At 42.2% G+C, this 13,824-nt stretch overlaps 1 protein-coding gene across 1 annotated transcript; it reads left to right on the forward strand.

Moving 5' to 3' along the window:
• Positions 1-5,579: 5,579 nt before the first annotated feature.
• On the forward strand, positions 5,580-10,806 carry LOC115404256 (interferon gamma-like). The gene is made up of 4 exons (XM_030113512.1): positions 5,580-5,756; positions 6,604-6,675; positions 9,260-9,511; positions 9,719-10,806. The coding sequence occupies exons 1-4, from the start codon at positions 5,637-5,639 to the stop codon at positions 9,857-9,859; spliced, it is 585 nt and encodes a 194-aa protein (XP_029969372.1). The 5' UTR covers positions 5,580-5,636; the 3' UTR covers positions 9,860-10,806.
• The last annotated feature ends 3,018 nt before the right edge of the window (positions 10,807-13,824 follow it).

Raw genomic sequence — 13,824 nt, forward strand, 5'->3', positions numbered from 1 at the left:
CCGAGACCAACGTCACTTCAAACACTTCCACAAACTGAAACTTTGGACCATTATGACTCTTTCAGATAAACCTTCTCTTTTTAAACGTGACATGACCTTTCATTTTCATTTCCATAAATCAAAATTTTGGTCAGAATTAAGCTCGTGAGAGTCATCCAGGTGGTACAAAAAGAGTTAAAAGCTCAAAATGGAACAAAATGATCATGAAAATGAGAACAAGTCCAAACACGTTCAGGCAGTTTTACCTGAAAAATGAGGAACTGTCAGAAGACGGAAGAGAGAGAAGCTCTTAGTGTGGAATAACAGCGGCGAGCTTCCTGTGACGTAGCACTGACATCATTGTATTCTCCCTCTCTGCAGCCGTCACACCAGGGATTTCCCCTCCAGGGCCTCACCGGGAGGAATCTGTGGTTGGAGCTGGTTTCTGTTGTCCACCATTCATCTGCGCTCAACCACGAGAGAGAGAAAAGATCTCAGTCAGATTTATGAATTTAGAAAATCCGTAGGTCAGAATGTTGAGTTTATATGGCAAATCAATTTATAAATGAATGATTAAATAAATTAATTTTAAAAGCACTAAGTAAACAGTGGAAAATGTAAACGTATAAAAATAGAAATATAGAATTTACCGTCTAAAAGCCCCTGATCCCTTTAGTAAAGCTTTTTGTCTGTGGCTCCAGGACTTCCTGTGGACCTTCACATGGGTGATGAATGTCAGGTTTTTCCCTCTAAAACCAAACATCATGCGGGGCTTTTCTTCACCAGACAGGTGAGAAAAGGTGAAGCCGGGGGGGAGAGAGGAAATGCCAAGGTGCAGAAAAACTGAATCATCACAGGAAGATGGAGTGAAATCTGGAAAAACGTCTCTTCGTTTGAGTCACGCTGCGAATTTAACCTTTCTGGTGAGGAGGGTTCGACGTCACATCGGGACGTCAGCTAAGCTAACCGCTAAGCTAACCGCTAAGCTAAGCTCTCCAAACCACCAACGCTACAGCTTTAACTCTCATCGCTCCGTCGCAGTCTCACATCCAAAACTCCTGGCAAATATTACATATCATCTGCAAAGAAAGAAAAAAAAAAAGATTTCATTTGATTCCGGAACAGAGAACTTTGCAAAGAGAAGTGGTCCCAGTCAGATTACCTGTGGCACACCTGGACGGACAAACCAAGATTTTCTTTTCTGAAATGCACCAATAATGAAGAAGGTGCTGTAAATACTACTTGACATACAATCCATTTAAAATTAAATGAACACTGAAGAGAATTCTAATTTTAAAAAATCAATATGAAATACTGGTTCAATGACCATCAGTGAAAAAAAAAGAACATTGAAGTCTACCAGCAAAGAAATTCTTCAATAAAATCACCTTTATTGAATATTTGACCAAGAACACACAAAATAAAAACATATACTTCCAAAAAACTGCATCACAAGCCAAATTTACCAACTAATATTATCTTTTGAAAATTAGAAAATGACCAAAAACTGAATATCACTAACAGAGAAATGAGCTCCAACAATACTGCAGTATGTTCGAACTGTGGTGGAACCAAACTCAGTCAGAGTCAATTTATGAGGCCGAATCAAGCAGATACATGAATATTACAGATATTAACCCGTTTGAACGTTGTTTCCTGTCAGTCCCACAGATTCAGAGCAGCAGGGTTCAATTCCATGAACTATCTACTGAAAACATGAAGAGTGGAGACGACGAGCTTCGGGTGAGTTTAAACATTAAAGGTCATTAAAGGTCACGTTAACAAACCTGCAGCCGCTCATCAGTTCGGCTAAACACTTTCACTACCAGCACGCAGTCAAAAACACTTCCTGGTCTGGCCTGAGAGTTGTTATCTCCCTCGTATATGAATGAAGTTAACGTCTGGCGATGAGTAGATCAGACTGTGAGAGTACCGCAGGGTTTCCCATGAGGACCACTTCTGTTTTCTGGCCTCTCGGGTTCTGAAATAAAATGACCACATCGTGCTAAAAATAAAAAGTACGACTTAACATCTAAATACAGACATGACTAAAAGTTTAACAGATAAAAGATACACCATGATTTCAATATTACCTAAACCTTCCTTTACGATGAAACTGCAGTGCCATCCTCTTGTTTCTGAAAGTGTGCAGCGGTGTACCGCAGGGAGCCTGATTAGAACTACTTTTTGTTTTTATCTGATTATAGGTGAAGGTGTGAAGACGAAACTTTATTTTTTTTTTTTTTTTGCGCTGTCAGAGTGCAGCTAGGCTCAGTTATGGAATAAATTCTCCTTTTGTTGATGAAAAACAATCACAGGTACAGATTTAGAGATCGATGTAGCACAAGCAATCTGGAAAAAAACCCCAAAAAACTATTGATCTCTATGTAACTTCAAATGAAACAAGATCAGTGTTTATGCTGATGATACAACTTTAATGTTTTAACTTGAGTCTCTGTTGAGGTCATATTCTCTTTGGCCACTAGAGGCTGCTAAAAATCCCTCCCTCTGCCGCAGTTGTTATATTTAGACCCCAACAAACTAGAAAACAACCTTTAAATTCAATATGATTTGTTAGGAAAGATTAATCAAAATTTTAAAACATAAATGTCATTTTTTCACTTGACCTGAAAAAGACTACGTGAAACACCAACAAGGACTTAATGAAGTTCTTCAATGATCTCAAGGAGCTTCTCAGAGAAACCTCAACCCTCCACTGTTTGTTATCGAGGGAAGTGAAGAGTTGGCAGGAGGGTTTTATTTCTGCAGAAACTGCAGCGAATTCCTCCAAACTGAGATGAAGTTGTTTGTGTGAAGCCCCAGAGGGTGAGGTTAGAGGAGGGGATGCCCACATATCCTCACACCTGGGAGACAGCTTACCTTCGCTTTCTGTGCCGCTTTGGCTCCACTCTGCTGAGCTCAGCGTCTGAGAGGCAGGATGTGTGTGAAGCTGAGGATTTATTAGGGTTTAACCTTAACTTTAACCCTAACCCGAACCCTTCTGCCTGGACTACATCCGAACGGGATGGCGAGAAACGCCGGCGTCCTCACAGGTGGACGCCTGACATGTTAGCATCCAGTCTCTCGGTTCGTTTCCACAGAAACGACAGAAGCGATGCAGTTAGCACGTCAGGCTGCAAGTTAGCGCTGTTGGATGTTTTTGCAGTGAAACCAGCAGAGAGCAGCATCTGGGCGAACGATCAAGTTGCATTGCTCTTCTCAACTCTACAAGGAGGATCTGGGGTGGGAGTCGAGACACGCTGGAGGAAAACATTACTGTCCATCTATTTTCACATATGCAGAAGAACTATTTACTACGGCTGCAGTGTTTCCAAAAAGCTCCTACTTTCCAAAAGTTATTTCAGCAATTAAATTTTCCCGTTTCAGCTTAAACGAGTGTTGCCATTCACAGAGCTGCAAGGATGTTTCACCCCACTGGCACTTCCCCCTCTCATGTTCTCATAAGCAGTTTTAATTTTAGAGCCTCTGCCCTTCTGCTGCTCTTTGGCTTGGTTTACATTTTCAGGCTTCATATAAATGGGAGTGACGAGAAAAACCTGCCCGGCGTCCATTTCCACTAAACCCACCGAGGCGCCGCTGATCATTCACCAGAAGCTCTTCACACCTTGAAGAGGGGATCTTCCTCTTCCTCTGCGTCGTCACATCATTTCCTGTTTCTGCTTTATGTCATCCAATGTCTTCGCTCGTCACAGTGAACTTTCCTGCGGAGTCACACTCTCGGTCAATTTTGCGGCATTATGCAAATCGGAGGAAAACCGATCATCGGCTCGAATGTTTCCCAGTTCCCACATATTCAAATATATGCAAATGACAACCAATTTATAAAGAAATATATTATAATACAAAACAAGTTTTGTATGTTCTTTCCATTTAATATGTTGTATCAAGTGCTTGTCATATGACACCAGCCTCATTGTCCTAGAGTTTATATATAATTGCGCCACATGGTGTCGTTCTGTGCTGTGACAGTAAAACGACGTAAACTGATTATCGTGTTGACGACGTGACGTATCCTGCTCAATTCTGTATTCCTGGTATGTTTGATCGTGGTTTACTGGGAGGTTTCATGATGTATCGTGACGTGTTGTGGCATGTTCAGGAATATCGTTTGGTATTTTGACTACCAGTGTAATTTATTTATTTTATATTGTTTTAATGTTAAATATAGAAACTGCATATTAAAAAATACTGGGTTGTTTTGGTTGATGGCAGAAATGTAATCGATGAGTTACTTCTGTTGAGTTAAGTGTTTGAGTTATTTTTATGAAGAGTCGCCCTTTTGCTGAGTTATAGAGATGTTATTTTAACCAGGTTTCTGGGTTTTCAAAGTGATGCACCATTTTTGGGTTAGAGGCTTGGTTTTTTTCTTTGCTATTAAAAGTTTTTGTTTGAAAGGGAGTATATTATGGCATAATGTCATGAACATTAACACATCTTATGAACATTAAATGCATCCTTTACCTCTTAAAGTGGTACTAAACACTTGACCATGCTGTATATGACTACTTTGACCCCCTCCGTAATGATTATGAATTATTATTAGCCCTTGGGTTGCATGATGTGTTGAGTTGCTAAAAGTGCTAACAGTTGGGTTGGGAACAACCCGAATTGTAGTTACCATAACCCAGCTTTTGCATTGGATAATTCAACTTCGTTGGGTTAAAAATAACCCAAAACTGGGGTTCATCCTCCTCTGCTCTAACATTTGCATTAAATTATTTTTTAACCCAGCAGTTTTTAGTGTTTGTGGGCTTGACATTAGTCGTTTCATAGCTTTGACTTTTGAATTCATTTCACATCTTTCTGGACTTTTCTGCCTCATCTTGGCCCATTTTGACAGTTTTCACAGACTCCATGTTGAATGCCTTGAATCTTTGCTCATGATTTCACCTAAATCCACTTTTTGCATTTTTTGCATCTTGACAGTTCTCACAAGTTTTTTTTTTGGCATTTTTTGCATTTTTATGCTCATCTTACATTTCTTTATGTTGGTTTTATTGACGGAGTTTGACATTCTGGGCCATTTAGCAGCGTCATATCAGTTTGCACTCACAATTTTCCGTGCACTTTTTGACATTTTGCGTGACATTTCTGGAGCACCGCTGCTCCGCCTGATCTCTCTGGGTCTGAGTGTTCGTCATTCACTTCCTTATGGTCACCTTGTGTTCCCTGAACATTTTCTTTCCGAGTCCAGCTGCAGGATCTGCAGAGTGGAGACCCTTGCAGTGCAGTGTGTGAGCGTTGCACATGCAGAGCAGAGCTGCAGAGTGTGTGTCAGGGTGTGTGTGTGTGTGTGTGTGTGTGTGAGGGTCCACCTAGATGTGGACTTCAGGTGTGTGCCCGCATGCAGACTGCAGATTCTGATAAAAAAAGAGTGAGTTTTGTGAAGTGGAGGTGCCGCTGCCGGTGGTGCGAGACCCCTCACCCACTTCTATGAAGTTTGGTGATTTAAAGGAAACAGCACAACCACATTTTCACACCTTCATCATCACGGCTCCTCTCTCTCTCTCTTGTCTCGCTCGCAGCCTTATAAATGACGGCTTTGGGAGACGCTTCAGCACTTTGAGCTTCTTCGGGGCCACTGCCAACGTCCACCAGCCTCAGCGGGCCTGCAGGGAATCGAACCGGGCGACACCATGGTGACCGTGGCCAGGGCGGCGCTCTGCCTGTGTGTGTGGCTGTTTGCCAGCGAGGTCGGGGGATCGTACATCCCGCCGAAGATGAACAGAACCATCCAGAACCTGCTGCAGCACTACGTGAGTACACACACACACACACACACACACACACACACACACACACACACACACACACACACACACATACAAATACACACACTTATACAAACAGTGGTGGTAGCACAAACGCAGTATACCTGCTACAGATGCCACCAGTTAGACGTACTTGCTGTCTGTAATGCTTTGTCCACACACACACATACTCACACACACACACACACACACACACACACACACACACACACTAGTGTGTTGTTCCGTTCGCCTCTTCACCCACAGCAGTTTCCCTGTACGACTTCCTGTGTGCCGTTCTGCCACTGCGTGGTCTCGTGGTGCGTTGGGGGGCTCGAAAGTCGACTTTAAAAAAGGAAAAAAAAAAAAGAAAGAAAGAAAAAAAATCATAAATGTCACGGTGTCCCTGAATGCACCGCCATCTCATCAAATTGCACTTGTTGGTCTTTTTCAGCTCTTCTGATTTGCAGTTTGTTTACATCTCTGGAGGCCAATGTTTGGTGCGTTCAGGGACAATGAAAAAGTGTGTTAGTCTTCACAAACAACGTTGAAAAATTAAGAGAACAAACTTTTCTCTTTCCTCAAATTTGTTTTCAATTAAAAGTGTGGAGTCCAGCGGTGTTCGAATGCACCAATAAGTAGGTTTTGTTTAAAATCTGGCAAATGAAGTAACTGACACTTCAAATGTCTGACGGTCATTGAAAGCACCACCAATATGCAGAACCCTCCTGAAAGTCATGAACTGACACAGAAAGGTTTTTCTGCTTTGACGTGATTCTTTGATGGTTCGATTGAAAGAAGAAAATGAAAATACAAGCTGCTAATATTTTTTTTTTCTCATCACATTTTGCAGAAGATTTCAGCGAAGGAAAGATTCAACGGGAAGCCCGTCTTCTCCAAAGAGCTGCTGTCCAAGAGCGAACCGGTCAGTGAAACTTCATCACTACGTTTGTTCTTTGTTTTTGTTTGGTATCAAATTTTGGTAAAATTAATTATTGTTTTTTTTTTAATGATTATGAAGAAACAAGCAAAAGAAAAAATCATCTTCTGGTCAGCTTAGCATGAGGACAGGAAAAGGGCGGGAAATAGAAATACTTTTTTTTTAATTTTTTTTTTTACTTTCCAGGTCCTTAAAACCTTTAAATTTGGCAAATAAATTCAACATTTCTGTTTGGTCACAGGCGAAGTTTGGTAAATCTGTTCTCCAAACCTGTGTTTTCTCTTTTAAGCTAAGCTAACTGGGAAGCTTGAAACATTATGTAACTTTCAAACTCATCCCACCAAAGTTGATGAAATTTCAGTGAACTTCTGCAGCAGCAGAAACAAACCGAGTGACTCAAAGAATCCTTCTTTCCGCTTTTTTTTAACCAAAAACATAAATGAATCTATTGTGAGTACAGTTTGATGTGCTTGTTTTAACACTACTTCCACTATATAAGGCTAAGCTAGGCTAGCCGGTTAGCTTCCTAGACTGGTGCTGCTCCACAGGCCTGCATCCTTATCTATTTCTGGAGAGTTCTTTAAAGATTCCTGGGTTTTTAGGTGTCAGAGTTGTGAAAATCTTCCCAGTTTGGTTGATGTGAAGCCTTCCAGTCGATGCTTGGGCACCTTGACCTGGTTTCTCTCTCGAGCTCCATGTTTTTTTTTATCCATCTTTTCGTTGCTGAGTCAGCAGACACAGGGAGCATGAAAGTCGTCCGGTTTCCTGTGTGTGTTGCAGTGTACCTCGAGGTTTCTGTGGCGTGTTTTTCTGCTTTCTGCAGCGACTTTCAGAACCGGGGCTGTACTTTCACTGCTGGCCCGTCGTCTGGTTTCGAGCGCTGAAGAGATCAGTTTCTGGTTCACAGCTGAGTGTTTGAACGCTGCAGCTTGTATCTCCTCCAGTTTTCTCTCTCAGAAGCTGCGACTGAAAGCGAATTCTGTCGCCGATGTCGTCGTCGATGATCAGAAGCTAATAATGAACGATGAAGCTAACGGCGTTTAGCAAAACCCGCAGTCATACGTAGCAGAAACAAGAAGTATTATTGATTTTTAGAAAGAAGTGTCATTATAAGTGAATTTGAGGCCTCAGTGAACTGAACTGACTCATTTTTGAGGATTTCATGTAGTTTTCATCCACTCCTGATGGAAATAGTTGTTGCGTTGAGCCTCATCTTCCAGCGGCCGTCACTCCAGAAGAGCCGTTTCATTTGTTTTCTCATCGTGCTTCAGGACTGGGACGCAATTTTTAAAGTACATATTTGCAGAAAACACATCTGCGGCATCATTTGAGATTCATCTCGGTTCGAAGGGCCGACAGTTGGATTGTTGCTCTGAGGAAACGGAGCTCTGCCTCGACGGCCTGTAGGAAATCTTCATGATCACACTGGATTCAGAAGACTTGACTGTGGGTTAAATGAATTCATTTGAAAGTGAAACGGCGTCAGTCTTGCTGCGTCAGGACGGTTTCAGTTCTGGTGACAACCGCCTTGTGGGCTGACTGAGTTGGGTGCGTGGGTTGTTGACATTTTCCAGCCCTTCGGTCAGTTTCGATCCAGTTTTAGGAATGAGTGTTTGGATCCGTCGGTAGAAACGCTACGCCTTGGCGGCAAACTGAGTCCTGCGTGACGAACTGTTTGGCCTCGTTCAGAGAGAGCTGTTCTAGTGTTGCCAGTGCGAAAATCTGGAGATGGTAGCCAGAAACGTGTTTCATTGCCAGTGTCAATTGTTCTGTAATCAGTTGCTCTTTGGTGGAAAAACATTCTGACTTGACCCGACCGAACCGTTGAATCGCTGAGAGGAGCAAAGGAAAAGTCCAGGTTTCAGAAGAACTGAATCATCACATAAAAATAGAGATGGAAAAAACTGAGGTGGTGTTTTCATTCAGCCACAGTGTCGATCTGACCTTTCTGATTACGTGTTTCCAGAGAGTGAAGAAGGCTCGGTGCCTCTCTGATTCACTTCGCGTTTGGAGATTGCCCACTCTGACTCCCGCCTGTCAGCTCCAGTTTAACCGGCGTTGGATCTCAGTTCATGTGGGATTGTGGCTCAGACGCTGCAGCGGGTCATCTCCCAATCAAAATCAGTCCCCATGTCAAAGTGTCCTTGAACAAAATCTTGGTGGATGGGCTGATCTCCACATGGCAGCCATGGGGGCTTTTGTTTCAGTAAACTCCATTCACCATTTGGACAGAAAAAGCTTTCAGATCCAGCTTGATTCAGCTTTTGGCTCGTTTTCCAACCCTTCTCTCAGTTTTGGTCCGGTTTCAGGAGGTTGCTTTGTTCTGGTTTGGTTCTTTATGGCCGTCAGTTTGTTCCATTTAGCTCTGGCTTCAAACTGAGGCCTGGCAGAGAAACTCTTTTTGTTTACCTTCAGCATGAGGGAAGCCTCTTCAGGACGGGTGGTTTATGTGACGGTTTACGTCTGGACGGACGTCTTCTTGATGGCTCTGTTGTTGGTTAAATGTCAGAGCTGTTGAAAGCCGTCAGTCGTTCAGCTCGGCTAACTTTGGTTTCACCTCCACCCTCAGGTAAACATGGTGTTCATGGGCGGCGTCCTGGAGGCCTACGAGAGGCTGCTGGGCCAGATGTTGAAGCAGCTGCCCACGCCCGGCCCCGCCCTGCAGGCGACGCCCTCGGGTGTCACCACGTCCAGCGCCGGCGGCGACGACGTTCGCAAGGACCTGAGCTACATCCTGGAAAAGGTCCAGCAGCTGAAGAAAGCCCGCTACAAGCAGCTGGAGGAGCTGCTGCCGGGACTTCACTCCCTCCAGCACATCCAGGTACCCGACACGCTCAAATCTCTAATCTATAGCTAGACAAGTGACGATCTTTCCTGGACTGGACTACGGAAGGGCCACTGGGGGTACGGGACATGTCTCAAGGCCTAAAGCAGGACTTCCTGAGGACCTGTCTGGAGCTTTTCACAAAGTGTTTCTGACCAATTTAAACGTTTGCCGTAACATCTGTTTTTTTCTCTATCCGCACAGATGGATAACAATGTGATCCAGAGCAAGGCGTTGTTCGAGTTTCCGTGGCTGTATGACGAAGCGAGCAGGCTGTCCGACACCGAGCGGCAGAAGAGGAGGCGACGACGGCATACAAAGTCCAAAACTTTCCTGAAAGGCTGAAACACGGGAGAGAGAGAACAACTCATGACACTGCAGCCTTCCTGTTTCGAACATATAGTAAATATATATTTTTTAAAGTTCAGCCAAAGATAAATATTCTAGTTTTGAAAAAGAGAGACATATTTTATTATTTACAAAGCTGTTTGATACTTGAAAAGCAGAAATTTAATCCTGGAAATACTTGATTTTGGATTTTTGGATTGATTTTCTTTCTTTATCATCCAAAAACACCAGAATGTCTGATGAAAGTCTTCTAAGTTTCACTTATTGTGTATTTGTTTAAAGTGAAGTAAATCTTTTTTTTTTTTTTTTATTGTAAAAACCAATACCAGGAAGTGCCAGACGTAATTTTAAATGTTTTTATCATTCTAAACTCATTCTTCTCAGTGGACTCTGATTGGACGTGGTTCGATAAGGGGGAGGAGCCAAACTAACGCAAGCATCTCTGTTGGATGAATTAAGCGACATTAAATCTACAGTAAATGTAACTAAATCTATTTAGATATCTATGTACTTTTTTTCATAAGTTTAATGTAAGATGATAGATGTGATATTCAGAAAATGACTTAATCAGATCGATAAAGTGCTTCCTGGATTGGATGGTATTGGGGAAAAGGAGCGGAGCTAAATAACCAAAATTCACTTAATTCTTGAGAAATTTTAATCAAAATAACTTTTATTTTTTTGGTGATGAAGCAGCTTTCTGTTTCTGCTGTTGTCTTTGAGAACTGAGAATGACGACGATGATGATGATGCTGATGATGATGATGATGATGATGATGATGATGATGCTGACATGATTACCAAAGCTTTTCAGGCAACTTTATTTCTTACTGACATGGTTTTTATTATCATGATTTTTATTATTTTAGAATAAATTCCATATTTATTTTTGTATTTAAGTTGTTTATTTATATGTTGTCCATGCGGTTGTGACAGAATATTGTTAATTTATTAGTCTATTTATGCATGGGCACATGCAAACAAATGCAAATAAAACTGAATCTTTAAATGCTCTGGCTTCATGTTTGGCTGAAACACTTTGCGACACAGAGAAATGCTCCAGAATTAAAATAATATGAACGATTGAAAGTACATTTTTCACTTAAAAAAGCTGAAGAATAGAATAATCTGACAGCTTTTCTAAACCAGTCTGACTCAGAGCAGCATCTTTAGTAAAAAAAGTCCAGGTGGAAAACTAATCTGCATCATTTTTTCAAACTTTCTTTTCATCTCCAGTCGTTTCGGTCATTTGTTCCTCGTTGTGGCTCATCTTTAACTCTATTTTCATAACTTCATTAAAAATAGAAGTTTTCTATAAATAATTGATTAGAAAATACAGCTATATCTGAAAATAACCACATGTCTTCCTGTTAATTTCACAGTTATCTTCCCCTTTGTGTGTTCCTGTGTCTCGGTTCGGCGTCTTATCTCGTCTCGGTGGTTTAGATTGTCATCTGTGAGAAAGTGCAAGACGAGACAAACTTCCTGCCGATAAGATAAACAGAAGTAGTGAAATATTTTCGACGGGCCTTTATTTTCTGCCATGACTTCAACCCCGAAAGTGTGACCTCTGTGCGCGCGCACGTGTGTGAATGGTTTTGCTTTCTTTGATTTTCTTTTAAGCCGCTGTCCTACTTTCTTGAGTTTGTTGTGGTGGAAGGATATCCCAGCAGCTCCACAGAGAACTGTGTTCGTCAGTGCTTCGGTCCGAGGCTGAGGTGAAACTCCAGTTAGCAACATGTCTGTAATCTGGGCCTGACATCCCGACCAGCTGCAAACAGGCTGATGGGTTTTTAAAGAGACTATGAATGCTATTTATTTGAAGGATGTACAGCTTTAAGAAATCGTCGCTCTGTGCTGAACAAGCTGAAACGTAGTGAAGAAGTAGAACTGAGTCTGGCTCCTTCACTCTTCCTCTTATTGGATTGTTTTGCCACAAAAACAAAATTTCATGAACTCCTGCTTCCTCGCAAATAGCTGTGAAATGATTCAAGAAAACTATTAACAATAAATTGTTCCTGCTGAAAACTTCATGCTGATGGATTATTGGATTATTGGATTATGCAATCTGATCTCTGAGGCTGTTTGCAGCTTTCACAATGAAAACCATCTTCTCATAGACATCGAAAGCCAAGACAAAATGACTTCCTCTCATTACTGCAGCAGCAGCAGTGTCTGCAACAAGCTGACTCACACTGAAACCTTTACTTACACACACACACACACACACACACACACCAAGGCCGCCACCGAAACAAGAGGTGAGGACTAAAAATGTAAAAGTCTGACTCCTCGCTCGGCGGCGTCAAGGTTTCCAGCCTCCTCCTCCTCCTCCTCCTCCTCCTCCTTCAAGGTGTCTTTTAATTCAAACCAACAGGCAGCTCAGTCTCCCTCTACTGTCCGCGATCCGTCATCGCCTCTTGAAGGCAAACAGGTTGCAAAAAACTTCAGCCTCACATTTTTTAAGTTTGACTGTGGAGTTCCTCAGGGAGCGACACTTGGAGAAGAAGGAAGAAGACGAGGAGGAAGTTTGCTTCTATACTCTTTTAATGTTTTGATTAAATTTGAAAAAGTGAGCATGTGCGCTGTCATGTGTCAACAAATGACACATGATTTATAGTTTGTTTCACAGTTGAAAGCTGTGAGAAACTGCCTGTGAGGATCGGAGTTCCTCAGGGATTAATTGTGGGTCCTCTTTATTTTTCTATTTTACTGTTTGACTGAATAATTCTCCTCCATGACACGAGCATGAGACGGTATTTTGGGTCTGTTGGTGGGAAACATAGACGAGGCCATCATCTGCATAAAACTGAAATTTACATACGCCTCACTTCAAACAACACAGAGGCTTTTTAAGACTTTTGTCTTGGCGCAGCAGAAGAATAATCATCCTGGTTACTTTGTCAGCATGTTGCTGTCACGTCTCTGGTGTGAACGAATTGAAATAAACAACTTTTATACTGAGGTTCGGAGTTCCTCAGGGATCAACTCTGGGTCCCTTGTGTATCTCTAGTTAACAGATATGAAACAACCTCATCCAAAGTTTTCTTATCAATTTGTTTATTTTCTAGTCCAGATGTTGTGTGGGGTTATTTACTAACAGCCAAGTGTATTTAAAGAGGCCCCAGAACTGATCCTTGAGGAACTCCGCACATGGTGCTGCAGTGCAAACTTTCCCCAATGTCTACTGAAACAAGCAAACAAAACATTCAAAAGTAGGGTTTTGTCTCCTCCTTTTGTAGCCTGCAGTGTTTGAAGCATGTGTGAAGTCCCTGCGAGAGAGCTCATCGACCACACTGACAAACACGCCGCAGTTTGTGAACAACAATTGTGGGGGAAGCACATCGTTGGTTCTTAGAAGTCACAGCTGCCAAATATCACAAAAAAGCACAGAGAGCTCGGGCTGCACTGCGGGCTGGGTTACTGTAAGAGAAGTCCACAAGCCATTTACCAGAAGTGACGTAGCGATGGGAGGAGGCTGGCTTTCTGTGAGCTGCATAAATCCTGCAAACCCCCCGACGACCCTGCAGAGCATCGCTTCACCCGAACTCCAGCAACTGAATGCATGAAGACGGTTAAGTATGCGTTTTCATGAAACAACAGGGTCTAAAAGGCTTGATTCATTTTGGATTTTTTTCAAAAGACACTTTAACACATAGCTGCCCATCTTCAACCTGACCCTTCTACTCCGTCGTACCTTCCAAATGAGGAATGTATTTAAAGTGAAGACTCGATGGAGAACGAACGGAGGCGGAATGGCTTCCCACTAACATGACTCAAAAATAGAAACACTGACTGAAAATAGAAAATGACCGTTTGCCATCACACCTCTGTGACCAAATCCCCTGGTTTATATATAGTATAATGTTGTGTCATCTGCATAAAGTTGGATTTCGATTCATTTTGAAACATTAGTGAGATCAGTGTCAATGAATGAAAACTGCAGTGGATCTCAGCATATT

Source organism: Salarias fasciatus, chromosome 17 (genome assembly GCF_902148845.1).
Source record: "Salarias fasciatus chromosome 17, fSalaFa1.1, whole genome shotgun sequence".
Lineage (NCBI taxonomy): Eukaryota > Metazoa > Chordata > Actinopteri > Blenniiformes > Blenniidae > Salarias > Salarias fasciatus.